At 49.9% G+C, this 27,777-nt stretch overlaps 1 protein-coding gene across 1 annotated transcript in view; it reads left to right on the top strand.

Annotated features, from left to right (window-relative positions):
* ZNF512B (zinc finger protein 512B) overlaps positions 1–21,724 on the top strand; it is a 63,888-nt gene extending 42,164 nt beyond the window's left edge. Inside the window, 4 exon segments of the mRNA XM_060230602.1 lie at positions 7,653–7,754; positions 16,642–16,704; positions 20,040–20,138; positions 21,427–21,724. Of these exon segments, the coding sequence (XP_060086585.1) occupies positions 7,653–7,754; positions 16,642–16,704; positions 20,040–20,138; positions 21,427–21,720 (558 nt within the window). The 3' untranslated portion in view covers positions 21,721–21,724.
* The last annotated feature ends 6,053 nt before the right edge of the window (positions 21,725–27,777 follow it).

Genomic DNA, 27,777 nt, shown 5'->3' with positions numbered 1-27,777 from the left:
GTGGTTCATACTTGGTTTTGCTTTTATTGAAACAGACCATCAGTTGGTCTTGTCTAGTCAGACTGGCAGAAGCTCTCCAGGGTCTCAGGCTGAGGTCTTTCCCATCACCTCCTACCTGGTCCTTTTAACTGGAGGTGCCAGGGATTGAACCTGGGACCTTCTGCATGAGGCTCTACCACAGCCTTTCTTTACAGCATTCCATGGTCTCAGGGTGAGGTCTTTCCCATCATCTCCTACCTGGTCCTTTTAACTGGAGGTGCCGGGGATTGAACCTGGGGCCTTCTGCATGCCAAGCAGAGGCTCTTCCACTGAGCCTCCTCCTGGCTCTCCTGGCTCTCAGGCAGAGGTCTTTCCCATCACCTCCTACCTGGTCCTTTTAATTGGAGGTGCCGGGGATTGAACCTGGGACCTTCTGCATGCCAGGCAGAGGCTCTTCCACTGAGCCAGTTTGGTGTAGTGGTTAAGTGTGCGGACTCTTATCTGGGAGAACCGGGTTTGATTCCCCACTCTTCTACTTGCACCTGCCGGAATGGCCTTGGGTCAGCCATAGCTCTGGCAGAGGTTGTCCTTGAAAGGACAGTTGCTGTGAGAGCCCTCTCCAGCTCCACCCACCTCACAGGGTGTCTGTTGTGGGGGAGGAAGGTAAAGGAGATTGTAAGCCGCTCTGAGACTCTTCGGAGTGGAGGGCGGGATATAAATCCAATATCTTCTTCTTCTTCTTCTTCTTCTTCTTCTTCTTCTTCTTCTTCTTCTTCTTCTTCTTCTTCTTCTTCTTCTTCTTCTTCTTCTTCTTCTTCTTCTTCTTCTTCTTCCTCCTGGCTCTCCAGGGTCTCAGGCTGAGGTCTTTCCCATCACCTGCTGCCCGGTCCTTTTAACCGGAGGTGCCGGGGATTGAACCTGGGACCTCCTGCATGCTGAGCAGAGGCTCTGCCACATTTCAAGGGTCCTTGACACTAAAGGCCCATGTGCTGCAGCTGGTCCCTATTCTCATACAGCCAGGGAGTCAACTGATCAGCATCCCAGGTCTGAAATAGGTTCATGGAAGGTAGGCCTATCAGTGGCTGGTAACCATGGTGACTAAAGGGATCCTCCATATTCAGAGGCAGTAAACCAGGGGTGGGGAACCTTTTTTCTGCCAAGGGCCGTATGGATATTTACAACATCATTCGTGGGCCATAAAAATTAAAAAACAGTGCTCCGCCGAAGGAGAATGATTCAGGCCAGCAAATGCAAATAATTATTTTTCTATTTGAAGTCACGTGGGGAGAGCTTAATCTGGCACACACACACACACACACACCCAGCCTGCCACCCTAGGCAAATGCCTGGGTCTAGGGCTTTTTTATAGAAAAAGCCAAGCAGGAACTTAGTAGCATGTTAGACCACATCCCCTAATATTAGCATGTTAAGTCACACACTCATTAGCATATTAGGCCACACCCTCTGGGATAATCAAGTGCAAACTGAACTGTGACAGGAATTTTTCCAGGCCCTGCAGCAGTTCTGGCCGGCCAGCCAGGCCCCAGGGAGGCTGCCGCACAGTACATCTGGGCCCTGTGATCCCTGCTTGGCCCTGGGGAGGCTGCTGCACAGTGCAGCTGGGCCCCACGATCCTGGCTGGCCAGCCAGGCCCCAAGGGGGCTGCCACATGGCTCAGTTCGGCCCAGCAATCCCCGAGGGCCACACCAAGTGACCTCGGGGGCCGTATACGGCCCTCAGGACGGAGGTTCCCCACTCTTGCAGTAAACCTTTGGTCTATCCCTGTTTTTTGCCCTCCAGAGAAACTGGATGGCCCCTGTGTGAGACAGGAGGCTGGACCAGATGGACCCTCACAGGTGTGATCCAGGAAGGCTCTTCTGATGTTCTCATGAAGGCCTCAGCCTCTCTGCCCTGTTGTTAGCCCTCCAGAGGAACTGGTTGGCCACTGTGTGAGACTGGATGCTGGACTAGATGGGCCTCTGGTCTGATCCAGGAGGGCTCTTCTGATGTTCTTATGAAGGCCTCAGCCTCTCTGCCCTGTTGTTGGCCCTCCAGAGGAACTGGTTGGCCACTGTGTGAGACTGGATGCTGGACTAGATGGGCCTCTGGTCTGATCCAGGAGGGCTCTTCTGATGTTCTCATGAAGGCCTCAGCCTCTCTGCCCTGTTGTTGGCCCTCCAGAGGAACTGGCTGGTCACTGTGTGAGACAGGATGCTGGACTAGATGGGCCTCTAGTCTGATCCAAGAGGGGCTCTTCTGATGTTCTCATGAAGGCCTCAGCCTCTCTGCCCTGTTGTTGGCCCTCCAGAGGAACTGGCTGGTCACTGTGTGAGAAAGGAGGCTGGACTAGATGGACACTCACTGGTCTGATCCAGAAAGGCTCTTCTGACATTCTTATGAAGGCCTTGTCTCCTAGGAGAGCCAGTTTGGTGTAGTGGTTAAGTGTGCGGACTTTTATCTGGGAGAAGCGGGTTTGATTCCCCACTCCTCCACTTGCACCTGCTGGCATGGCCTTGGGTCAGCCATAGCTCTGGCAGAGGTTGTCCTCGAAAGGGCAGCTGCTGTGAGAGCTCTCTCCAGCCCCACCCACCTCGCAGGGTGTCTGTTGTGGGGGAGGAAGGTATAGGAGATTGTAGGGCCATTCTGAGACTCTGTCCTTGAAAGGGCAGCTGCTGTGAGAGCCCTCTCCAGCCCCACCTACCTCGCAGGGTGTCTGTTGTGGGGGAGGAAGGGAAAGGAGATTGCAGGCCGCTCTGAGCCTCTGTCCTTGAAAGGGCAGCTGCAGTGAGAGCCCTCTCCAGCCACACCCACCTCGCAGGGTGTCTGTTGTGGGGGAGGAAGGGAAAGGAGATTGTAGGCCATTCTGAGACTCTGTCCTTGAAAGGGCAGCTGCTGTGAGAGCCCTCTCCAGCCCCACCCACCTCGCAGGGTGTCTGTTGTGGGGGAGGAAGGGAAAGGAGATTGTAGGCCGTTCTGAGACTCTGTCCTTGAAAGGGCAGCTGCTGTGAGAGCCCTCTCCAGCCCCACCCACCTCGCAGGGTGTCTGTTGTGGGGGAGGAAGGGAAAGGAGATTGTAGGCCGTTCTGAGACTCTGTCCTTGAAAGGGCAGCTGCAGTGAGAGCCCTCTCCAGCCCCACCCACCTCGCAGGGTGTCTGTTGTGGGGGAGGAAGGGAAAGGAGATTGTGAGCTGCTCTGAGACTCTTTGGAGTGGAGGGCGGGATATAAATCCAGTATCTTCTTCTTCTTCTATGCCCTGTTGTTGGCCCTCCAGAGGAACTAGCTGGCCGCTGTGTGAGACAGGAGGCTGGACTAGAGGAACCCTCCCTGGTCTGATCCAGCAGGCTCTTGAAGAGGTGTGTGGCCTGGGTAATTTGCAGTGGAGTTCCTACTACAAAAAAAAAGGCCGCTTTGCCTGGAGGGGGCAGGATCGAAGCAGGATCTTTGGCATGAAAAGCACGTTTCCTACCTTTGAGCTACGGGCCGTCTCCAGCCAACAGCACTCGACTGTTAATTTGGGGAAAGAAGAGCTGTTTTTTATTCCCGTTGCTGAGAGCAACTCAACCCGCTGAAAGCTGATTAAATAAAGCCATCAGTTGGAAGCCCTTTTTCCAGCCTCTTAACTCCACTCGGTTCTTGCTGAATGTGATTCCGTCTCTTAAGAATTGGGCTGCGGAGCTCAATACAAGACTGGTGGGGGAACGACAGACATAAGGGAGAAACGCATGTTCCCTGCCTTAATAGAGATATAACGTTGCCTCTCAGCGTTTCTAAACCACAGCACGGCTCCCCGCAATTCCCTCCGGGAAGCTGCAGCCTAGCCGGGTTGTAGGGGAGTTCCAAAGTCTGTTTTCTCATGGAGCGAACGCGAGGGCTTGTCTGCAGCCAGTGGCTAGGTGGGTAGGCCTCCCTGCTGACAACTTCGAAGGGGCCTTTTCTGCTCCACGCAAATCAGACCTCAGCTTGGAGACTGCGGCCAGTTCTGACCGCCAGATTTTACAACACATATACCTTTATTGGCATAAAAAACACAAATAATTACATATAGTTAGCAGTACGTATATGCACAAATCTGATAAATAAGATATAAAAACAGCAAATTCTAAGACAGGTAACAGTAATAGTGTGTCAAGTATATGAACATGAACATATGAAGCTGCCTTATACTGAATCAGACCTTTGGTCATCAAAGTCAGTATTGTCTACTCAGACTGGCAGTGGCTCTCCAGGGTCTCGAGCGGAGGTTTTTCACACCTATTTGCCTGGACCCTTTTTTGGAGATGCCAGGGATTGAACCTGGGACCTTCTGCTTCCCAAGCAGATGCTCTACCACTGAGCACTGTCCCTCCCCTGCTCTCCAGGGTCTCAAGCTGAGGTTTTTCACACCTATTTGCCTGGACCCTTTTTTGGAGATGCCAGGGATTGAACCTGGGACCTTCTGCTTCCCAAGCAGATGTTCTGCCACTGAGCCACTGTCCCTCCCCTGCTCTCCAGGGTCTCGAGCGGAGGTTTTTCACACCTATTTGCCTGGACCCTTTTTTGGAGATGCCGGGGATTGAACCTGGGACCTTCTGCTTCCCAAGCAGATGCTCTACCACTGAGCCACCGTCCCTCCCTATAAAATGCCAAATTGAAAAACAGGTGTCTGAAACGCATCCTCTGGTGCATTTCGATTTTGGTTTGGTTTTTTTTTAAAGATGATGATATTGGATTTATATCCCGCCCAATACTCTGAATCTCAGAATCTCAGAGCAGCTTACAATCTCCTTTACCTTCTCCCCCCCCCCAACAGACACCCTTTGAGCAGTGTTCTCTCTGAGTTGAGTTAGTGTGAGCTAGCTCACGGGTTTTTGGCTTCTGGCTCACACACTGTTGGCTTCGCTCAGAAAAAATGGCCCCAGAGCAAGCTAATATGTACAGTAGCTCACAGCTTTGTTGCATGTAGCTCAGAAAGCAGAATTTTTGCTCACAAGACTCCACAGCTTAGCGGGAACATGGCCTGTGAGGTGGGTGGGGCTGAGAGAGCTCTCACAGAAGCTGCTAAGAATTTTGCAACACCTGTGGCTGGTTTTGGGATTTACACCTTCTAAAGCTGACAGTATTTTCTTATCAGGACCACCACACTTTAAGTAAGGCATAGAAATATTGGAATGAGTGCTGAGGAGGGCGACACGAATGGTAAAGAGTCTATAAGTAAGTCCTATAAGGAAAGGTTGATGAAATTAGGTACATTTCGCCTGGAGAAGAGGAAGCAGAGATACGGTGGTCGTCTTGAGATTGCTGAAGGACTGTCTCAGGGAACAGGTGGAGGTGTTCTCTGTTGTAGGGGCAGGGAGGACGACAAGGTGTTATGGGCTTGAGTTGGATTTGGAAAGGGCCGCCAGGTAGCAACCGAGTTACGGTGATCCCACAGGGCAGGGACGGCCCAACTTCCTTCCTGTAAGAGCCGCATAGATGAAATGTCAGATGTTCAAGAGCCGCCAGCCGTGAACATCAGATATTCAAGAGCCGCAGGACAGGAGAGAGGGAGGAGGGAAGGGAGGGAGACAAATAGATGGGGGAGGAGAGGTGGAAAGAAAGCAGCTTTAAATGCATTCTCCAAGCCGCCAGCTGGCTTGGCTTAGAGAAGCGATTTAAAGAGAGAAATGTCTTCTGCAAGCCAGCTGATGTGGGGATGGGGGCTTCGAGAGCCACACCGTTAGCGGCAGTTTGGCCACCCCGCCATAGAGTTTTCAGGGCAAGAGAGGAACGGGTGAGTTTGCCACCGCCTGCCTCTGCATAGTGACCACGGACTTCCTTGGCGGGCTCCCATCCAAGTGCCAAGCCAGTGTTCCCTCTAAGCTGAGTTAGTGCGAGCTAGCTCACTGGTTTTTTAGCCTCCAGCTCATCCATGTTTCTCTTTGCTCAGGAAGGACGACCCCAGAGCACACTAAGGTACGCAGTAGCCCACAACTTTAATGTCAGTATCTCTCAGGAAGTAGAGTTTGTGCTCTCAAGACTCCACCACTTCGAGGGAGCTGCGGAGGGAGTGGGCGCTAACCCTGCTTAGCGTCCAAGATCCGGAAAGGTCCGGAGAGCGGGCTAGCCTGGGCCACCCAGGTCAAGGCAACAGATGAACAGAGGAGATTTGCCATTTGCCTGCCTCTGCGCAGTAACCCTGGACTTCCTTGGTGGTTTCCCATCCAAGTAGTAACCAGGCCTGGCCCAACTTAGCTTCCAAGATCTCATGAGATTAGGGCTAGCTGGGGCCATCCAGGGCAGGGCAGGGCAGGCTGAAGTTATAGGGGAGGTATTGTCAGGGGAAACTTCATAATGATAAGAGCGGTTTGACAGTGAAACCAGTTTACTGGGCAGTGGGAGCACTCCCTTGTGGAGAGCCAGTTTGGTGCGGTGGTGAAGTCTGCGGACTCTTATCTGGGAGAACCGGGGTTTGATTCCCCCACTCCTCAACTTGCACCTGCTGGGTTGGCCTTGGGTCAGCCACAGCTCTGGCAGAGGTTGTCCTTGAAAGGGCAGCTGCTGTGAGAGCCCTCTCCAGCCCCACCCACCTCACAGGGTGTCTGTTGTGGGGGAGGAAGGGAAAGGAGATTGTAGGCCGCTCTCTGTCCTTGAAAGGGCAGCAGCTGTGAGAGCCCTCTCAGCCCCACCCACCTCACAGGGCGTCTGTTGTGAGGGAGGAAGGGAAAGGAGATTGTAGGCCGCTCTCTGTCCTTGAAAGGGCAGCTGCTGTGAGAGTCCTCTCCAGCCCCACCCACCTCACAGGGGGTCTGTTGTGGGGGGAGGAGATAAAGGAGATTGTAAGCCGCTTTGAGTCTCTCGTGCAGAGAGAAGGGCGGGGTATAAATCTACCATCTTCTTAAGAGCCAGTTTGGTGTAGTGATTAAGTGTGCGGAGTCTTATCTGGGAGAACCGGGGTTTGATTCCCCACTCCTCCACTTGCAGCTGCTGGAATGGCCTTGGGTTACCCATAGCTCTGGCAGAGCTGTCCTTGAAAGGGCAGCTTCTGGGAGAGCTTTCTCTCAGCCCCACCTCCCTCACAGGGTGTCTGTTGTGGGGGAGGAGGAAGGTAAACGAGATTGTGAGCCGCTTTTGAGATTCGGAGTCCAGAGCGGGATATAAATCCAATATCCTCATCATCTTCAGTTGGAAGCTGGAGAGCTATTTGCCATGGATTTCCCGCATTGAACTTGTCTAAATGGCCTGTAAGACCCCTTCTGGCTTAGAATTTTATGCTTTAAACTTTTGATCCCCCAAAAGGCAGAATGCCCCCTGGTGACCCCAGGCAGGAAGGAAAAAGGAAGGACCCGACACAGGGTTTCCATTCCAGCTTGGTGTTTGGCATCAGGTTCACTTGCAACCAGTGTTCCCTGTAAGCTGAGTTAGCGTGAGCTAGCTCACGGATTTTCAGCCTCCAGCTTACACATTTTTGTCCTAGCTCAGGAAGGAGGACCCCAGAGCACAGTAATTGATGCAGGAGCTCACAAATGTAATGCCAGCAGTTCACAAAGTAGAATTTTTGCACACAAGACTCTGCAACTTAGAGGGAACACAACGTACGTCAAAGCCTCTCTCGGCTGTCTGCGATATGTTCCACTCCTTTCATCTATGATGCCGTTACCCCCACCCCAAGCTAACTGTGTGATGAGTCTATTAACAACAACTTCTTGTTCGGCAGCTAAATTATACCCGGCCTGGGCTTCCGAAGTTGAACCCAAGACTTCTGGAGATCTGGAAAACTGAAGTGAAGGAGAAAGGACACATCAACTGCCCTAACAATGTAAGTGCTTGCAGGGTTTGGAGATGGGATGGGAGAATGAGCATAGAGATGAGCAGTCCTAGAGTAGCCTGCTTCTCTTGCCTCAGCTGTCTGCTGGGCGAGACCAGCCCTGCTCCCCATAGCACCCCCCCCCCAGTATCCTAATGAGTTGGGTGAAGGGGGTCATGATTGCTGGCACCAGGGCATGCCAGGGCATAATTGTGCACTATTGAATGGGGTGGGAGATATTTAAGTCAACAGCCCAAGGCCAGAGCCCAGTCTAGAACTTGCAAAGCAGCAGAGCCCTCCCTTTTAAAATGTTACTTCATTTATATTTCTCCCCAGTGAGGGCCCAAAGTGGCTTATGTTTTTGTCTTTTCCTCCATTTCAAACTTGCTTGATGTAAGAGTCACGTGGAATAAACATCAGATGTTTGAGAGCTGCGAGATTACACGCACGTCTTTCGTAAAACTCTTAATACTTCCTTTGCACAGAAAGATAACATACATATGTATGGACTTTACAAGATGACCATACTAGAAGGGGACTTTAAAAAAACAACAACAACAAAAGCTGGGAATAACAGTCCCCATAAGACCAGCATAGGGAAAGGTTAGGGAATTATTTTTTTGGCACCAGTGGGAGAAGGAAACGTACCACGTAAATCACTGACGACCATTTGCATACTTATGCATCTCTCTGCCTTGACACCAAGGTCAGTAAACACAGCTCCCACAAGAGCCATGAAATTAAGGGGAACTTGCGCCACCCTCTTTAATTCCATCCCTCCTTCCATGACATGAGCAGGGATTCAAACTCAGGTCTCCTAAACCCTAGTCTGACAGCTTTGCCCATGCACCATGCTGGCCGCCCTCTTTTTTGACGGCATCCCCTTTTCTGTAGAGGCCAAGTGCCCTGAGACAGCAGCAACATCCAGCTAGCCCCCCCTGCGATGATGATGTAAAGAACTCCTCCCCCACCATAAGAGAAGCCATGTTCGATCAGGCCAACGGCACATCCAGTCCAGCACTGCGTCACATAGTGGCCAAAAAAACAGATGCCATCAGGAGGTCCACCAGTGGGGCCAGGACACTAGAAGCCCTCCCACTGTTGCCCCCCCTCCCCCAAGCACCAAGAATACAGAGCATCACTTGCCCCAGACACAGGGTTCCATCAATACGCTAATAGCCACTGATGGACCCTTCTTCTTATGTATATCCAATCCCCTCTAGAAGCTGGCTATGCTTGTAGCCGCCGCCATCTCCTGTGGCAGTGAATTCCACGTGTTAATCGCCCTTTGGGTGAAGGACTCCCATTGAGTGCCCATGAGTTCTTGTATTGTGAGAAAGGGAGAAAAGTATTTCTTTCTCTACCTTCTCTATCCCATGCATAGTCTTGTAAATCTCCCATCATGTCACTCCTCGGTTGACGTTTCTCCAAGCTAAAGAGCCCCAAGCGGTTTACGCTTCCTTCATAGGGAAAGTGAGTAGAGGAATTCTGGGCTCCAGGAAACAGGGTCTGCACCCTCTGAAGCTCTCCGTCCCAGGCTGTTCCAGTGTCTTGACTGTGTCAAGACCTTTAGTCAAGGAATAACACAGTCCAATAGTTCAGCAGTTTATTCCATAAGCATCATAAGGCAGTACACCATCTTTGCTAAAACTAACGTGGTCAGAGTTCCCCTTAGTTTCATGGCTCTTGTAGGAGCTCCCATTGGTGTAGAGGCAAAGAGAGATGCATAAGGATGCAAACAGTGGTCAGTGATTTACATGGTACGTGTGTGTTTCCTTCTCCCTCTGGTGACAAAAATAATTCCCTAACCTTTCCCTATGGTGGTCTTATGGGGACTGTTATTCCCAGCTTTTGTTTTTTAAAGTCTCCTTCTGGCATGGTCGTGTTATAAAGTGCCCTATGCTGGTCTTATGGGGACTGTTATTCCTAGCTTTTGTTTTTTAAAAAGTCTCCTTCTGGCATGGTGGTATTATAAAGTGCCCAGGGACTCTCCTTTTAACCCCTCGCCCCAACCGTTACTTTTTAACTGCAAGCGCACCAAAGCAGAGCGGGAACCAGGTTTTGGCAGGACCCCCTCCCACTCTCCTTTGGAGTCCACCCCTAGTTTAGAGTCCAGGTGTCTAATCTATACTTCCCCGGCATCTGACCTTGAAGTCAGTGGGAACAGCTTGACTAATAAGTTCCCAAGATAAGCATACAGAGAGTATGAGTAAAGCAAGAATGCACCCAGGCAAATTGGTTATAGCATAAAACATGGCAAGAGGAATACAGAGGAGATGACTCCTGACAGACTGTCTGATTGAGTTCAGGTTTGCAGACACGCTTGTTCCATTCCTTAACATGACGATTTTAGATGGGCACTCTAAGAAAGGATAATACATCAAGTGGTCCTGAATCTACGCATTCAGCGGAGATGTTTGTTTGCTTCCGCTGCAGTTGGTCAGGTCATCTTTGCCTCCCATTGTGGAAACTCTCCACAGTCCAATCCGTCAAGTCCCCCGACTTCCAGTTAACAACACCCTCTTTGGTTGAACAAGATTTGTTCATTGTTGTGCTAGAGACTCAAGGCAAGGCCCTTGCAGAAACTGACAGTGGCGGGAACACATCCCTTCATACACCTCAGGTTAACCGTTCCCCCCAGAGTTCCATTCCCATGATCTGTTGCAGGTGCACACTGAATCCCTGGGAATCGGACAATGGCCTTGGGCCGCCCAGGAATTCGGCAGAAGGATACTTGCACTTGGACATATGGACACATGAAGCTGTCTTCTACTGAATCAGACCCTCCTGGGTCCATCAAAGTCAGTATTGTCAACTCAGACTGGCAGTGGCTCTCCAAGGTCTCAAGCTGAGGTTTTTCTCACCTATTTGCCTGAACCCTTTTTAGTTGGAGATGGCGGGGATTGAACCTGGGACCTGGACCCTTTTTAGCTAGAGATGCTGGGGATTGAACCTGGGACCTTCTGCTTACCAAGCAGATGCTCTACCACTGAGCCACCATCCCTCCCCTGCTCTCCAGGGTCTCAAGCTGAGGTTTTTCACGCCTACTTGCCTGGACCCTTTTTAGTTGGAGATGCCGGGGATTGAACCTGGGACCTTCTGTTTACCAAGCAGATGCTCTACCACTGAGCCACCATCCCTCCCCTGCTCTCCAGGGTCTCAAGCTGAGGTTTTTCACACCTGGTTGCCTGGACCCTTTTTAGTTGGAGATGCCGGGGATTGAACCTGGGACCTTCTGCTTACCAGGCAGAGGCTCTACCACTGAGCCACCGACACCCTTCCTTGTTACAAAGGAGAGATAGTGTTCAGCCAGCAAAGCAGGGATGATAGCAAAGCAAGACCTAGGGCAGGGGTGTCAAACGTGCATCCCAGGGGCTGAATCAGACCCCCGGAGGGCTCCCATGAGGCCCACGAACAACTGGCTGTCATCAGCTTCTGTCTCCCTGCTTCTTTCTTCCTTCTGCATCACAGTTTGCTTTGCCAGGCTTGCTCAATCGCACAGGAGCTACAGAGCAAAACCTCTATGTTCTCCTTTGGCTGAGGCTCCTCCCTTGGGGGGGGGGAGGCAGACCTTGTTTTTCCAGGCTCTCTCGATTACACAGCAGAGCTACTAAGCCAAGCCTCTCTCCCTTCTATTAGCTGAGGCTCCTCCCTCGCCTGTCCCCTGGGGAAGGAAGGAAAGAGCCAGTTTCGTTTGCCCGGTTCCCTGGATCCCATGGAAGAAATACAAAGAAAGCACCTTTAAGACTAATGAGTGCCAACGTTTTAAGCATATTTTAAGTTTTTTAAAAATATATATATTTAATTGTGTTTGTCTGTGTCCTTTATAAAATTTATATCTCTGCTACCAATCTTAAATAGGGACACACATGGCCCGGGCCAATCTGCTATGGCCGGGCCAACAAGGTCTTATTTATATCAGATCTGGCCCTCATAAGCAGAAGAAGAATTGCAGATTTATACCCCGCCCTTCTCCTGAATCAGAGACTCAGAGCATCTTACAATCTCCCATATCTTCTCTCCCCACAACAGACGCCCTGTGAGGCAGGTGGGGCTGAGAGAGCTCTCCCAGAAGCTGCCCTTTCAAGGACAGAGGCTCAGAGCGGCCTACAATCTCCTCTCCCTTCCTCCCCCACAACAGGACACCCTGTGAGGCAGGTGGGGCTGAGAGAGCTCTCCCAGAAGCTGCCCTTTCAAGGACAGAGGCTCAGAGCGGCCTACAATCTCCTTTCCCTTCCTCCCCCACAACAGGACACCCTGTGAGGCAGGTGGGGCTGAGAGGGCTCTCCCAGAAGCTGTCCTTTCAAGGACAGAGAGTGGCCTACAATCTCCTTTCCCTTCCTCCCCCACAACAGACACCCTGTGAGGTGGGTGGGGCTGAGAGAGCTCTCCCAGAAGCTGCCCTTTCAAGGACAGAGGCTCAGAGCAGCCTACAATCGCCTTTCCCTTCCTCCCCCACAACAGACACCCTGTGAGGTGGGTGGGGCTGGAGAGGGGTCTCACAGCAGCTGCCCTTTCAAGGCCAGAGAGTGGCCTACAATCTCCTTTCCCTTCCTCCCCCACAACAGACACCCTGTGAGGCAGGTGGGTCTGGAGAGGGCTCTCCCAGCAGCTGCCCTGTCAAGGACAACCTCTGCCAGAGCTATGGCTGACCCAAGGCCATTCCAGCAGGTGCAAGTGGAGGAGCGGGGAATCAAACCCGCTTCTCCCAGATAAGAGTCCGCACACTTCACCACTATACCAAATGAGTTCAACACTCTTGACCTAAGGTTACTACAGTGCATTATACCAGGCCATCAACCATGGCAAGAGACCCCCTTGACACAATCCACATCAGTTCAACTTTTTTTTTTCGGGGGGGGGGGGGGGTTGTTCACTCGCTAAGCAGCGGACCACCCGCTGTGTGAAACCTGTTTGCCCCTCCGCCGCGGCAGGCTGCTCTGGCCAATCCGTCAAACGCTGCCGGCCTCTGCGTTGCCGGGAAGCAGCTTGCTTTCTGGCAAGAAATCTTTGCCCTCATCCTAATTAGGGGGAAAGACGGCGCTGATTTTTAAAGCCGAGGGAGGCAATTAGCGGAGCTGCGTATTCAGATCGAGTGTCTTGTGCGGGCAAGCAACTCTGATTAGTTGTTTGCAGGCTTAGATTTCCAGTTGCTCGAGAGCTGTCGCATTTAATCTTCCCAACAAATCAGACACATATATTTTGGCAAGCACACGCGCAAACCAGCTTTGGGTGAATCTCTACCAGCTTCTGCCTCCTCCCTTCGGCTCGATTTCCCCCTCCACCCCCCTCCCCACGTCAGGGTCGGATTTCCTCCAACCTAACGTGAGATGGATTGACTTCATCGAAGAAGCCGGAGCCTTTTGTTTGCAAGACTTGAGCAAGGCTGCAAAAGATGTAGGCTGTATCGGAGAGCATTCGTTCGTAGGGTCGCCATGAGTCACGTGTGTGCATCCACGCAAACACAGGTTTTCAAATGGGCTGAGCCTTTGCCTAGATCAAGGGTGGCCAGACTTGCTTAATGTGGGACTGATCTGGAACATGAACATATGAAGCTGCCTTATACAGAATCAGACCCTCCTGGGTCCATCAAAGTCAGTATTGTCTACTCAGACTGGCAGCGGCTCTCCAGATTCTCAAGCTGAGGTTTTTCACACCTATTTACCTGGACCCTTTTTAGTTGGAAATGCTGGGGATTGAACCTGGGACCTTCTGCTTACCAAGCAGATGCTCTACCACTGAGCCACCGTCCCTCCCCTGCTCTCCAGGGTCTCAAGCTGAGGTTTTTCACGCCTACTTGCCTGGACCCTGTTTAGTTGGAGATGCCGGGGATTGAACCTGGAACCCTCTGCTTCCCAAGCAGACGCTCTACCACTGAGTCACCGTCCCTCCCCTGCTCTCCAGGGTCTCAAGCTGAGGTTTTTCACGCCTACTTGCCTGGACTCTTTTTAGTTGGAGATGCCGGGGATTGAACCTGAAACCCTCTGCTTCCCAAGCAGATGCTCTACCACTGAGCCACCGTCCCTCCCCTGCTATCCAGGGTCTCAAGCTGAGGTTTTTCACACCTATTTGCCTGGACCCTTTTTAGTTGGAGATGCCGGGGCTTGAACCTGGGACCTCCTGCTTACCTAGCAGATGCTCAACCACTGAGCCACCGTCCCTCCCCTGCTCTCCAGGGTCTCAAGCTGAGGTTTTTCACGCCTAGTTGCCTGGACCCTGTTTAGTTGTAGATGCCGGGGATTGAACCTGGGACCTTCTGCTTCCCAAGCAGACGCTCTACCACTGAGCCACCGTCCCTCCCCATGGAAACTCCAGCGAGTGCAGAGTGCAGCAGCACGATTGCTGACTGAACTGCCTGTATGGGCAGGCAGTCGGCTGCTGCTGCACAGTCTGCACTGGCTACCAGTTGAGTGCTGGATCTGTTTCAAGGTTTTAGTATTAACTTTTAAAGCATTATGCAGCCTGGGACCTACATACCTACGGGACTGTCTCTCCCCGTACGAGTCCCGGAGGCCTCTACGATTGGCCAACCAACATCTTCGGACTATCCCTGGCCCAAAGGACGTCCGGCTTGCCTCGACCAGGACCAGGGCCTTTTCAGCCCTGGCCCCAACCTGGTGAAATCAGCTCCCCAGGGAGATACGGGCCCTACCAGATCTATGCCATTCCAGAGGGCCTGTAAAACGGAGCTGTTATGCCAGGCTTTTGGCTTAGGCAGGCGGGCGTCCTCATACCGTTTAATCGGCCTCCCTGCACTGACCGCATCCTGTGTTTTAATTTGTGGACGATGTTCATATCATTGACGCTGCCTTATTTTATTTTATTTTAGTGGTTTTAATTGTTTGGTTTTAACTGTTTTATCGTGTGATTGAATTGTTTTATTATGTTGTCATCCGACTTGAGCCCGACTTGGGAAAGGGCGAACTAGAAATCCACAAAATAAATAAAATAAAATAAATAATGTAAGAGCCACATAGAGTCAACAGATGTTTCGGAGCCACAAGGAAGGAAGGAACCGGGCCTTCTCCTCTGTAGCCCCGAACCTATGGAACCAACTTCCAGAGGAAATGTGGGCCCTGCGGGATCTTGAACAATTCCGCAGGGCCTGCAAGACCTTCCTCTTCCGACTGGCTTTCGCTGACGAAGAAAGAAATTGCTAATGATAACCGCCATCATAAAAGAACAAATAGCATTAGCACTTTTGCTAATTTAATTAATTAATTTTAAAACTTAACCAGAATTTTAATGTTTAAATGTAATTTGTTTTCTTTGCCTTTCTTTGTATAGTTGAAATTTAAATGATGCTGTTAGCCGCCCTGAGCCTGCTCCGGCGGGGAGGGCGGGATACAAATAAAATTATCTATCTATCTATCTATCTATCTATCTATCTATCTATCTATCTATCTATCTATCTATCTATCTATCTATCTATCTATCTATCTATCTATCTATCATCTATCTATCTAGGTGGAAGTGGAAGAAGGGAGGGAAGAAGAAGAAGATATTGGATTTATATCCCGCCCTCCACTCCGAAGAGTCTCAGAGCAGCTCACAATCTCCTTTAGAACATAAGAACATAAGAGAAGCCATGTTGGATCAGGCCAACGGCCCATCAAGTCCAACACTCTGTGTCACACAGTGGCAAAAAATGTTATATACACATACACTGTGGCTAATAGCCACTACCTTCCTGGCTAATAGCCTACTAATAGCCTAATATTAGGCTAATAGCCACTACTACTGGCTAATAGCCTTTACCTTCCCCCCCCTCAACAGACACCCTGTGATGTGGGTGGGGCTGGAGAGGGCTCTCACAGCAGCTGCCCTTTCAAGGACAGAGAGCGGCCTACAATCTCCTTTCCCTTCCTCCCCCACAACAGCCACCCTGTGAGGTGGGTGGGCTGAGAGGACTCTCACAGCAGCTGCCCTTTCAAAGACAACCTCTGCCAGGGCTATGGCTGACCCAAGGCCATTCCAGCAGGTGCAAGTGGAGGAGTGGGGAATCAAACCCGGTTGTCCCAGATAAAAGTCCGCACACTTCACCACTACACGAAACTGGCTCTTTGCCAGAGGTGGAGAGGTGGAAAGAACACAATTTTAACTTTAGATTCAGTCTCCAAGCTGCCGGTTGGCTTAGCTTGGAGAAGTGATTTAAAGAGAGGAATGCCGTCTCCAAGCCGGCCAATGGGACAGTGGGGCCTTCGAGAGCCACACAGTCTGTGTGAAAGAACCATATGTGGCTCCCGAGCTGCATGTTGGCCACCCCTACCCTCACGCGTCTGACAATACCGTACCTCGTCTTCTCTAGGTATTTGGCCTCAATTGACTCTAGGGCTGCCAGGTCCATCTAGAAATATCTGAGGACTTCAGGGGTGGAGCCGGGAGACAGTTTGCGACAAGCATAACTGAACTCTGAAGGAAGTTCCGGCCATCACATCTTGGCTTGGGGAAGCGATTTAAAGAAAGAGGAATGCCTTTTCCAAGCCAGCCGATGGGGTGGTGGGGGCTTTGAGAGCCGCACAATATGTGCGAAAGAGCCGCGGTTCAGCCACCCCTGGCCTAGATGACTCGGCCTACTTTTCCTTTGAGCAGCAGGCCTCCTCGCATGCTGCTGTAAGATCGCCCAGCGGGGGCCTCCCATAACTGCTTATAAAACATGGACGTTTCAAAGGCCTGTCGAAGGATAAAGGGGACTAAGCCACATGACTCCCATTAGCTTTAATGAGAAGCATGTGGTGAGATCCTGATGGATGATCTATCAAATAACCTTGCGTTGATTGGGGACCCCCTGGGAACAGCGGGGATGCGGTTTTGGAAACGCAGGGGCTCCTTCCTTGGAAAGAGAGGGGAGGGGCAGGCTGGCCCCACTCACCATCTGCCTTTCTGTTTTCCTTCTCAGTGCTGCGTTGCCATCTATTCCAGCGTGTCTGGTTTGAAAGCCCACCTCGCAAACTGCAACAAGGTAAGGGTCTCGAGGGGTTTGGGGGAGGGGTTGTTTGCTGGTTTGCTTTACTTTGTGAGTCATCTTGAACAGGGCTCTGAATCAGGGGTGGCCGAACTTGTTTAATGTAAGAGCCACGCAGAATAAACGTCAGATGTTTGAAAGCTGCAAGACGTGAACATCAGACGTTTGTGAGAAGGAGGGAAGGGAGAAAGAAAGAAAGAAAGAAAGAAAGAAAGAAAGAAAGAAAGAAAGAAAGAAAGAAAGAAAGAAAGAAAGAAAGAAAGAAAGAAAGAAAGAAAGAGAAAGAAAGGATGGATGGATGGATAGATAGATAGATAGATAGATAGATAGATAGATAGATAGATAGATAGATAGATAGATAGATAGATAGATAGATGAGAGAGAGAGAAATGATAGATAGATAGATAGATAGATAGATAGATAGATAGATAGATAGATAGATAGATAGATAGATAGATGAGAGAGAGAAATGATAGATAGATAGATAGATGATAGATAGATAGATGATAGATAGATAGATGATAGATAGATAGACAGACAGACAGACAGACAGATTGAGATAGATAGATAGATGGATAGAAGGAGGGAGGGAGGGGAAGGGTGGAAAGAAATCAGCTTTAACTTTTAGCCCATTCTCCAAGCTGCTGGAGTGGTGGGGGCTTCGAGAGCCACCCCTGCCTTAGCCTGCGGCCCCGTGTTCTGAGTGACAGCACTAGCTCATTTGGAAACGGGGACACAGCAGTACTTCATTCAGTCGCTAACCAATCTTGCCATTTCCCTTTGGGAAGTCGTCCATTATGTCCTCATCGATGGGTGGTGGATCAAAGAGAAGCTGAAAGCCCATTCGGGTTTTTTTTTTTCCCACAGGTCACCGATGGCAAAAGATCTGGGGCTTTAATTAGCTGCTCAACAACCTAAAAGCGAAATCACTGAAAGCCTGTATTGATCTGACTTGGCCACCAATTAAAGGAGGTCACTGCTCACCTCAGTGTTTCTAGCGCAGACTGGGACTGGCTGGCTGCTGTGAACCATCGGAGAGCGTTCCTGGCAGCATTTAATGTAAAAACTGATTTTGGAGCTCAGACCCACCCAGTGTGATGGGCTCGACCACAAAACGGTTGCTGCAGGAGGTGGAGACGGCTTGTCACGGATCAGAGATCTTTTCGCCGTGGTGAATCGTAGAATCATAGAGTTGGAAGGGACCCCCCGGGTCATCTAGTCTGACCCTCTGCACAATGCAGGAAATTCACAAATACCTTCCTCCAGGACGGGGGGGGAGGAGGAGGAGAAGATGATGATATTAAATTTTCACCCCGCCTTTCACTCCAAATCTCAGTCTCAGAGCAGCTCCCAATCTCCTTTCCCCTCCTCCCCCACAACAGACACCCTTAGAGATAGGGGGGCTGAGAGAGCTCTCCCAGAAACTGCCCTTTCAAGGACAGCTCTGCGGGAGCTATGGCTGACCCAAGGCCATTCCAGCAGCTGCAGGTAGGAGAGTGAGGAATCAAACCCAGTTCTCCCAGATAACAGTCCGCACACTTCACCACTACACCAAACCGGCTCTCAAACTGGAGGAGTTTCTGGGGTGGGGGGAGTGAAGGTACCTGTGAATTTCCAACATTGTGCAGGGATTGGATGAGATGAGCCTTGGGGTCCCTTCCAGTTCGTTGTTTCTGTGTTTCTAATTAGCTGACACTTTGCATTTGCTGTGCACTATTGATATTCTGGGATGATTGAAGCAGGCACATGGAGAAACATGGAAATATCTCAGTATATCTTGATACGTACGCTACTCTGCCAATACAGTAGTAACTGTAGTAGCTTGTACCAGCAGGCCCTGTCTCTCTCTCAAACAAACATAGCAACCCTCTGACAAATCGTTATGGCAGATGGAACATTGCTAGGCTCAAAGGAAAGATTGTACAAGTTTGTGTATAGTTTCTTATGCTAACTCCTGGTCTAATCTACACCAGCCGGAGAGCATCTCAGAAAACGACCTCTGGGCTGTACCGCTTCAGACTTCCATGAGCATGTGTATCTGCAGGAGGACTTTTAAAGATGTGGATAGCTTCAGGGAGGAAAACCATGTTGGTCCGCAGGAAAAAACCCCAAAATTTTGCAAAATTAAAAAAACAAGATTAAGGTCCCAGTAGCAACAAGATTTCACAGAGTACAAGCTTTTGAGAATCAAAGCTGATGAGTAGAGCTTTTACTGTTGGAAGTTTATAATATGTGCTTGAGTGCACCTGTTTGAACGGTCTTCTATGGGGTGGGGAGTCTTCCTGCACACAGGTTTGAGCCTCGTCTACCCTCTGACATTCTTGTTGCCTTTCCCACAGAGCTCTAGATTTCTATGTGCAAGAGACTTTCTTTTTCTCTTTCTTTCTCTCTTCCTATCTCTTCTTCCTTCCTCTCTTTTTCTCCTTCCTTCATTCCACCCTCTCTTCTTTCTTTCTTTCTTTCTTTCTTTCTTTCTTTCTTTCTTTCTTTCTTTCTTTCTTTCTTTCTTTCTTTCTTTCTTTCTTTCTTCCCTCCCTCCCTCCTTCCCTCCCTCCCTCCTTCCCTCCCTCCTTCCCTCCTTCCTTCCTTCCTTCCTTCCTTCCTTCCTTCCTTCCTTCCTTCCTTCCTTCCTTCCTTCCTTCCTTCCTTCCTTCCTTCCTTCCTTCCTTCCTTCCTAGTAGCCCTGTTGGTCTGAAGCAACAGAACAATATTTGAGTCCAGTGGCACCTTTGAGACTGACAGAGTTTAATTCTGGGTATAAGCTTTCATGTGCACACACACTTCTTCAGATCTCTGAAGACGTATACATACCCACGAAAGCTTGCATCCAGAATTAAACTTTATTGGCCTTAAAGAAGAAGAAGAAACCCGTAGATTTATACCCCACCCTTCTCTCTGAATCAGAGTCTCAGAGCAGCTTACAGTCTCCTTTATCTTCTTCCCCCACAACAGACACCCTGTGAGATGGGTGGGGCTGAGAGGACTCTCCCAGAAGCTGCCCTTTCAAGGACAACCTCTGCGAGAGCTATGGCTAACGCAAGGCCATGCCAGCAGGTGCAAGTGGAGGAGTGGGGAATCAAACCCGGTTCTCCCAGATAAGAGACTGCCCACTTAACCACTACACCAAACTGGCTCTCTGGACTCCAACTTTGTTCTCTGTCTGCCTGTTAGCACATTAAGTCATATGATTCCTTCATCTGTGGTCTGTGGCGGTGCAGAGCAAGGACAATTTTACTCTCTCCGCTGCCTTTTGTGTAAGACCAGCTCATACATTTCCAGGGTGAAGGCTGCAGCAGGAGGGGAAGCTCACACAACTGGTGTTTGCCTTGCAGGGGGGCCACTCCGTGGGAAAATATAGATGTCTTCTGTGTCAGAAGGAGTTTAGCTCAGAAAGCGGAGTCAAGTATCACATCATTAAGACCCACTCAGAGGTAAGTCCTGGGTTTTGCGGGTTGGGAGGATTTCTACTGGAAACATTGCCAGTCGCTCTAAACCCTGCTGAGGACTAGAGAGTTGCTCGGTTGTGTCTGGCTACACCCCTGATGTAGCCAATCCCCCAAGAGCTTACAAGGCTCTTTTTTGTAAGCTCTTGGAGGATTGGCTACATCAGGGGTTTTGTGGCCTGATATGCAAAGGAGCTCCTGCTAGAATTCCACCGCTGGGCCACACCCCTCTGATGTAGCCAATCCTGGAGCTTGCAGGGCTTTTAGTACAGGGCCTGCTGAAAGCTCCAGGAGGATTGGCTACATCAGGGGGGTGTGGCCTAATATGCAAAGGCGCTTCTGCTAGAATTCCACCGCTGGGCCACACCCCTCTGATGTAGCCAATCCTGGAGCTTGCAGGGCTTTTAGTACAGGGCCTGCTGAAAGCTCCAGGAGGATTGGCTACATCAGGGGGGTGTGGCCTAATATGCAAAGGCGCTTCTGCTAGAATTCCACCCCTGGGCCACGCCTCTCTAATGTAGCCAATCCTGGAGCTTGCAGGGCTTTTGGTACAGGGCCTGCTGAAAGCTCCAGGAGGATTGGCTACATCAGGGGGGTCCGGCCTAATATGCAAAGGCGCTTCTGCTAGAATTCCACCCCTGGGCCACGCCTCTCTGATGTAGCCAGTCCTGGAGCTTGCAGGGCTTTTGGTACAGGGCCTGCTGAAAGCTCCAGGAGGATTGGCTACATCAGGGGGGTGTGGCCTAATATGCAAAGGCGCTTCCGCTAGAATTCCACCCCTGGGTCATGCCTCTCTGATGTAGCCAGTCCTGGAGCTTGCAGGGCTTTTAGTACAGGGCCTGCTGAAAGCTCCAGGAGGATTGGCTACATCAGGGGTGTGTGGCCTAATATGCAAAGGCGCTTCTGCTAGAATTCCACCCCTGGGCCACGCCTCTCTGATGTAGCCAATCCTGGAGCTTGCAGGGCTTTTAGTACAGGGCCTGCTGAAAGCTCCAGGAGGATTGGCTACATCAGGGGTGTGTGGCCTAAATGCAAAGGCGCTTCTGCTAGAATTCCACCCCTGGGCCACGCCTCTCTGATGTAGCAATCCTCCAAGAGCTTATAGTAGGTCCTGTACTAAGAGCCCTGTAAGGTCTTGGAGGATTGGCTACATTAGGGGTGCGTGGCCTGATATGCAAAGGAGTTCCTGCTGGGGAAAAAGCTCTGAGTTACAGGCTCCCGAGATGCAGTAACTCAGGTATCTCTTTCCTTTTCCTCCTCCCCCCTCGGAATGCAGAACTGGTTCCGAACCTCTACAGAGACTCCCCCGAAGAAGAAGAGCAAAGAGCAGACCGTCCCCAACGGCGAGGAGCAAAAAAACCCCACGGACGGGAAGAAAAGGGGCCGAAAGCCGAAGGAAAGACCCCCGGAAAGTTCCCCCAAAGGCAAAGAGAGCACAGCGGAAAAGACTAACCATAAGAAAACGGCAGGGTCGTGGGAGACGGCAGACTGCAGCCCCGATGGGAGAGAGCCCAGCTGCAAAGTTCCCCACAGCAAGAAGGGGGGAGCCAGCAAGATGCCCGAGAAATAAGGAACGACTCCTCTCCGTCTCCGATGGTCGTTTACAGCCCAGGGTATCGGGGCGAGGGCCACTCCCGGTTCGCCCTCCGCTCGTCCCTTTTTTTTTCAATGGAAAAAAACCACTTTAAGGTATAACAATGGACACTTGTTTCACACTGGAAGCGGAAAAGGAAACACACACACACACACAGGATGGTCGATTCGGTTCTTCCATCGACGTCCCCTCTCCCCACGATGGGTTGTATATACATTTGCACTCACGGACACGTGTGGATCGCACGCCGCATCCACGGATGTGTAAGACGCTGACGGCTGCTGGCGAGACGCTCCTTTTCATCGTTTCTCTCCCGCTTTGAGGTGGGAAACTGATGCCGTTTGAGTAAGGAGGGAGCTGCCGGGGCCGAAGGAGAGCCGACGGGAGAGCAGAAGTGCAATATGGGAGCCCAGGTGCAAACTCTTTGTTCTCTTTTAATTTGTGGATTGCCTTTCCATCCGGAAATAGAGCTGGTGGGAGGTCTATGAATGAAATTGTATCGTTCGTGGTAGTGGTTTCAAACCCCGTTTTTTCTTTTATAATTTCCATAGGAAACGTGTTGTTTTTTTCCTTCGGTTCGTTCAATTCCGAGATTGTTCGGCGATGACCGTTTTCTGAATTCTCGTCGTTCATTTTTTGTTTTCGGATTTTGATTTGATTTCGAAGCTTGTGTGTCCTTCAAGTGTTTTCCGTAGATGGGAAAGGGGTTGTCACCCATCTAGGAAATTAAATTTTCATTTCAGGAAACTGAAACCCGGGGAGCTTTTGGTGGCAGAGATGTTTTGGAAGCAGCTCTGCTCAGGGAGGGTTTTGGGGTTGGTTTTTTTTTTTGCTTTTTACAGGAAATCGATTTTTTAAAAATTGTGGGAACCACAAAAGCACTTAAGAAAGCTCCGAAAGGTAATAGTTAGTAGGTTCCAAATGCCTTGGGAACATAGAAAGAGAAAGAGACTCAGTAGGTTTAGTTCATTCATTCGTTAATCCAGGTTAATTTCTACAGAAGCACATTACAGGGCTTTTTTGCAGCAGGAATTCCTCTGCATATTACGCCACCACCACCACCCCTCCCCGATGTAGCCAATCCTCCTGGAGCTTAAAGTAGGTCCTGTAAGAAGAGCTCTGTAAGCTCTTGGAGGATTGGCTACTTCAGGGGTGTGTGGCCTAATATGCCAGGGAGTTCCTGCTACAAAAAAAGCACTGTGTCTTGGCCATACTGTTTATTTTCGGGTCTCCTCTTCTGGCACATGAAATCTTTCAGCACCTCTGACCCCCCACAATCCACCCTGCCACCGTCTTTTGTCTATGCGAGCCTTTCACTCATCACAGGGCAACTAGAATTAGCTGTCAGGCCAGTTATGGGCCATCCAGCTCACGTAGCCCATTTCCTGATGTTTGTATGGGATTGTCCCAAGAGAATACGTTGCTGCCTTTCCCAGAAGTTCTTCTCATTATGTTGTAAAGCACCAAAACGAGCGAGAGTCATCTTTCGCGGAGACAGTCAGCTGGTGTCTGGGCTGTACCATTTTAGTTCGCTCATAGGGATCGTTTGAGCGCTCCTCCACATGGCAACGTCCTTTCTGCACAAAACAGGGGCAGACATGCATGCAAACAGGCCATTTGGTTCAGCACCAATGTTCCCTCTAAGCCGCAGAGTCTCGTGAGCAAAAATTCTACTTTGGGAGCTATTGGCATAAATTAGTGTGCTCTGGGGCCATTTTTCCTGAGCTGTGTGAAAGTTGTGAGCTACTGCATAAATTAGTGTGCTCTGGGGCCATTTTTCCTGAGCTAAGGCAAAAAAGTGTGCGCTGGAGGCTAAAAACCTGTGAGCTAGCTCACACTATCTCAGCTTAGAGGGAACACTATTCTGTATCCAGCACCAGTTTTCCAGACGAGGGGCCGGGAAAAGGGTTCGGTTTGCTTCCAGCTTGGGGCCCTTCTCTCTCCCTGCAACCCTTATAATTGCCATCAACCAGGGCTTTTTAGCAGAAACTCCTTAGGCCACGCCCCCCTGATGTAGCCAATCCCCCAAGAGCTTACAGGGCTCTTAGAACAGGGCCTACTGTAAGCTCCAGGAGGATTGGCTACATCGGGGGGGGGAGGTGTGGCCTAATATGCAAAGGAGCTCCTACTACCGAAAAAACCCCTGCCACTACCTATTTCAAGCAGGCGTGCTCGTGACATAAGGTTGCAACTGTGAGATACTGCACTATCTAGAGATGTAAAATTTCTAGAAATTTTGAAACCGTGGAGGGAAAAATTGAGGGGGTGGGAAGGTAGCAGACATTTGGGGGGGGGGGCAAATTGAAATAAAACTTATTTTGCTGCTTTACATCATAACGCGAATCATGTGCAACTTAGTTACATTTAAAATTCTACTAATTGGCATATTTATGGAATTAAAAAATATAACTTTTTACATTTTCCACAACCAAAACTGCAAGTATATCCTGTAACGGAGAGAGCGGCACATTCTTGCATAAATTTTTTCATCCCGTGCGTTGTAAGTGACGAAAACCTTGTAAGAACATTTCACTCATCCCAAAGGGGGGGGGGGAATCTATTTATAATCGTTTTCTTCAGTGCTCCCCAAAATCTATTTTTTTCCCATCAGAAACTGACAAGTAATCCTTAACCCAGACAACAACACTCTCCCCTAATTTTTTTTTTTTCTGCATCTTTTCTGGGGCCTTCGCATCTCTAGCAGTACAATAGTTGTGTTTTGTGCTGGTTGTGTTCTCTGCACAGGAAAAATCCAGTGGTGAATGACTGCTATAGCACAACAGTAGTGCAGCGTCCCGTAATGTGGGGAGGTGAGCTGAATAGCTTGCAGGCAATTTATCGAGCAGAGCACAAATCTTGCGTGCCCCGTGGACCATTTCGTGTGATGTGAAGGTGCTCTCCATCTTAATTGTTAAACTGCTGTGCGATGATATATGATGGCGAGGCTGAACCTTTATTCTGCAAGAAAAGAATCCCGCTGTGTGGCGGACGAAAGCTTTTATGAAGGATGCGGGCCCACCAACAACAAACCTAAGGAAAACAACAAATTTGCTCCGTGTGGAAAATAATTCTCTGTATAGTCCACAAAATACAATTTCTACGTCTCAAATAACAACACAATGGTACAGTAAGAAAGAAGAGCCCCGTGGTGCAGAGTGGTAAAGCTGCAGCACTGCAGTCGGAGCCCTCTGTTCATGACCTGAGTTCAATTCCAGCGGAAGCTGGGTTCAGGTAGCCGGCTCCAGGTTGACTCAGCCTTCCATCCTTCCGAGGTCAGTCAAAGGAGTCCCCAGCTTGCTGGGGGGAAAGTGTAGAGGACTGGGGAAGGCAGTGGCAAACCATCCCGTAAAAAGTCTGCCGTGAAAACGTGAAAGCAACATCACCCCAGAGTCAGAAATGACTGGTGCTTGCACAGGGGGACTACCTTTACCTTTTTTTACAGTAAGAAAACCATCCCATGCTCGACACAGCTACTGTCCCAAAACGTTATAACCTTCAAACTGTAGTCCAGCGATAAAAGAACCAGTCCAATTTAGTTTATCTTTCTTCTTGGGACCGTCGTTCATATATATGAACATATATATGAACATATGAAGCTGCCTTATACTGAATCAGACCCTCGGTCCATCAAAGTCAGCACTGTCTACTCAGACTGGCAGTGGCTCTCCAGGGTCTCAAGCTGAGGTTATTCACACCTACTTGCCTGGACCCTTTTCAGTTGGAGATGCCGGGGATTGAACTTGGGACCTTCTGCTTACCAAGCAGATGCTCTACCACTGAGCCACCGTCCCCCTAATATTCATAGGTTCGGTAGGGTTGAAGTGCCATTCATTCATTTCCTGCCTTCTCAAGATTTGATTTTGTTTTTCTGGAACGCCGCTGCCAATTTCAATCTGTCAGCATTTGATTGAAATTTTATTGTTGGACTACAGTTTGAAAGTTATAAGGTTTCGGGACAGTAGCTGTGTCGTGGATGGTTTTCTTACTGTACCATTGTATTGTTATTTGAGACACAGAAATTGTTATTTTTTGGACTATACAGAGAATTGTTTTTCACATGGAGCGAGTTTGTCGTTTTTCTTCAGCTTCTACACCTCCGTGGTCCCGATCTCTGTGGTCAGCCATAGCTCTTGCAGGAGTTGTCCTTGAAAGGGCGGCTGCTGTGAGAGCCCTCTCAGCACCACCCACCTCACAGGGCGTCTGTTGTGGGGGAAGGAGATAAGGGAGATTGCAAGCCGCACTGAGTCTCCGATTCAGAGAGAAGGGCTGGGTATAAATCTGCAGTCTTCTTTTTCCTCTCCACTGACAACAACAAACCTAAGGCAGGAAGTGATCCTGAGGCCTCCAGACCTTTAAAAAATGACAAACCCCTTAGGCCAGGGGTGGCCAATAGTAGCTCTCCAGGTGTTTTTTTTTTTTTGCCTACAACTCTCATCAGCCCAAGCCATTGGCCATGCTGGCTGAGGCTGATGGGAGTTGTAGGCAAAAAAAACCATCAGGAGAGCTACCGTTGGCCACCCCTGCCTTAGGCGTTTACTTAAATTAAATTTAAATTCATTTAACTCCTGGCTGCCTCCCAGGGAATCTTGGGAGCTGAAGTGCTCTTAAGGTCCTATGACTTTCCCATAAACCCTTACAAAAGCACAGTTCCCAGAATGCCTTGGAAGAAGCCATACATATTAAATTAATTACAGCTCCCCCCCTCATCCACCTGAGCAAAACCGACCAGGTCCTGCACCTCAAGCATTCATGAAATGCCACTACAGAAAGAATGTCCTATAATATCCACGTGATGTATGAGGTTTGTGTAGAACCTGAGTTTCTGTGTGTAGTAGAAGGTGATGAATAGGCTGAATGTTCACAGTGTCCATACAGTTCGTGCAATTCCATGTCCGTGGTTGGCGTCAGTGTTCCCTCTAAGCTGCAGAGTCTTGTGAGCAAAAATTCTACCCTTGTCACCTACCGGCATTAAAGTGGTGAGCTACTGCATCAATTGTTGTGCTCTGGGGGTCATCCTTCCTGAGCTAGGACAGAAATGTGTGAGCTGGAGGCTAAAAGTCTGTGAGCTAGCTCAGGCTTACTCAGCTTAAAGGGAACACTGGTTGGCATGTACTTTTTTTGTTTGTTGGTTTCCATTGTCAGAGGAGATACAAAGAATTCAAGTTTCTAAGTGGCCCTTAGACTGGTGGTCACCTGTGGCTACCAAGAATCGCCTCTGGGCCACCATTGGAAGTCAGTTGGGGTTTTTTTTCTTCTTCCAGGCTTTCGGTATACCACGAATGTTGAAAAAGTGGTGGGTTAGATGCCACGGATCTTTTCCAGGCCCGCTGGCACTCTCTTCTTTTGCCACCTCTTTGCAGTAGAGGAAAGCACTGCCCATATTGGAAGAGATCTAGAGCAGGGGTGGCCAACGGTAGCTCTCCAGATTTTTTGTTTTTTTGCCTACAACTCCCATCAGCCCCAGCCATTGGCCATGCTGGCTGGGGTTGATGGGAGTTGTAGGCAAAAAAAAACATCTGGAGAGCTACTGTTGGCCACCCCTGACCAGCCCAATGTGTATTGGGGCCAACCACTAACCACAAGTTGAGAGCAATCTGCACTTATGGGAAGGGGTCAAAGCACAAGGGAAAAGAGAAAGGAGTGGGGGAGAGAAAGAGAGAGAAAGGGAGTTTGCTGGATTTCGTTTGGGTTTTGTACGAGCATTTTAGCAGTGCAGGCAGTTAGCCGTAATGTCCGGGATCCCTTTTCTCCAATGGAAAACGATATCAGATTTTTCTCCCCTCCTAATGGAACAATAGCTTTATTTCCTCCCCGCCCTTGAAATGGAAGCACATTTTTAATCGGCCGAGGGACAGTTCGAGGAATTGGCCTTTTCTACGCAGAGAAACAAGCCAACCTAACGATGATATTGAGCACAGTCCACCAGCAACGTCTTCTGCTCCTTGTGAGCCCCCCCGTTCGTGTGGTCTTTTTTGCACAAGACGGAGCACAGCCGCGCAGTCATTGGCTTCGCAAAGAAGTTGCTGTTGGATC

The sequence above is a fragment of the Heteronotia binoei genome, chromosome 2 (genome assembly GCF_032191835.1).
Source record: "Heteronotia binoei isolate CCM8104 ecotype False Entrance Well chromosome 2, APGP_CSIRO_Hbin_v1, whole genome shotgun sequence".
In the NCBI taxonomy this organism is placed as follows: domain Eukaryota; kingdom Metazoa; phylum Chordata; class Lepidosauria; order Squamata; family Gekkonidae; genus Heteronotia; species Heteronotia binoei.
The sequence above is the reverse complement of the archived record's forward strand: the minus strand, read 5'-3'. Positions and strand labels throughout refer to the sequence as shown.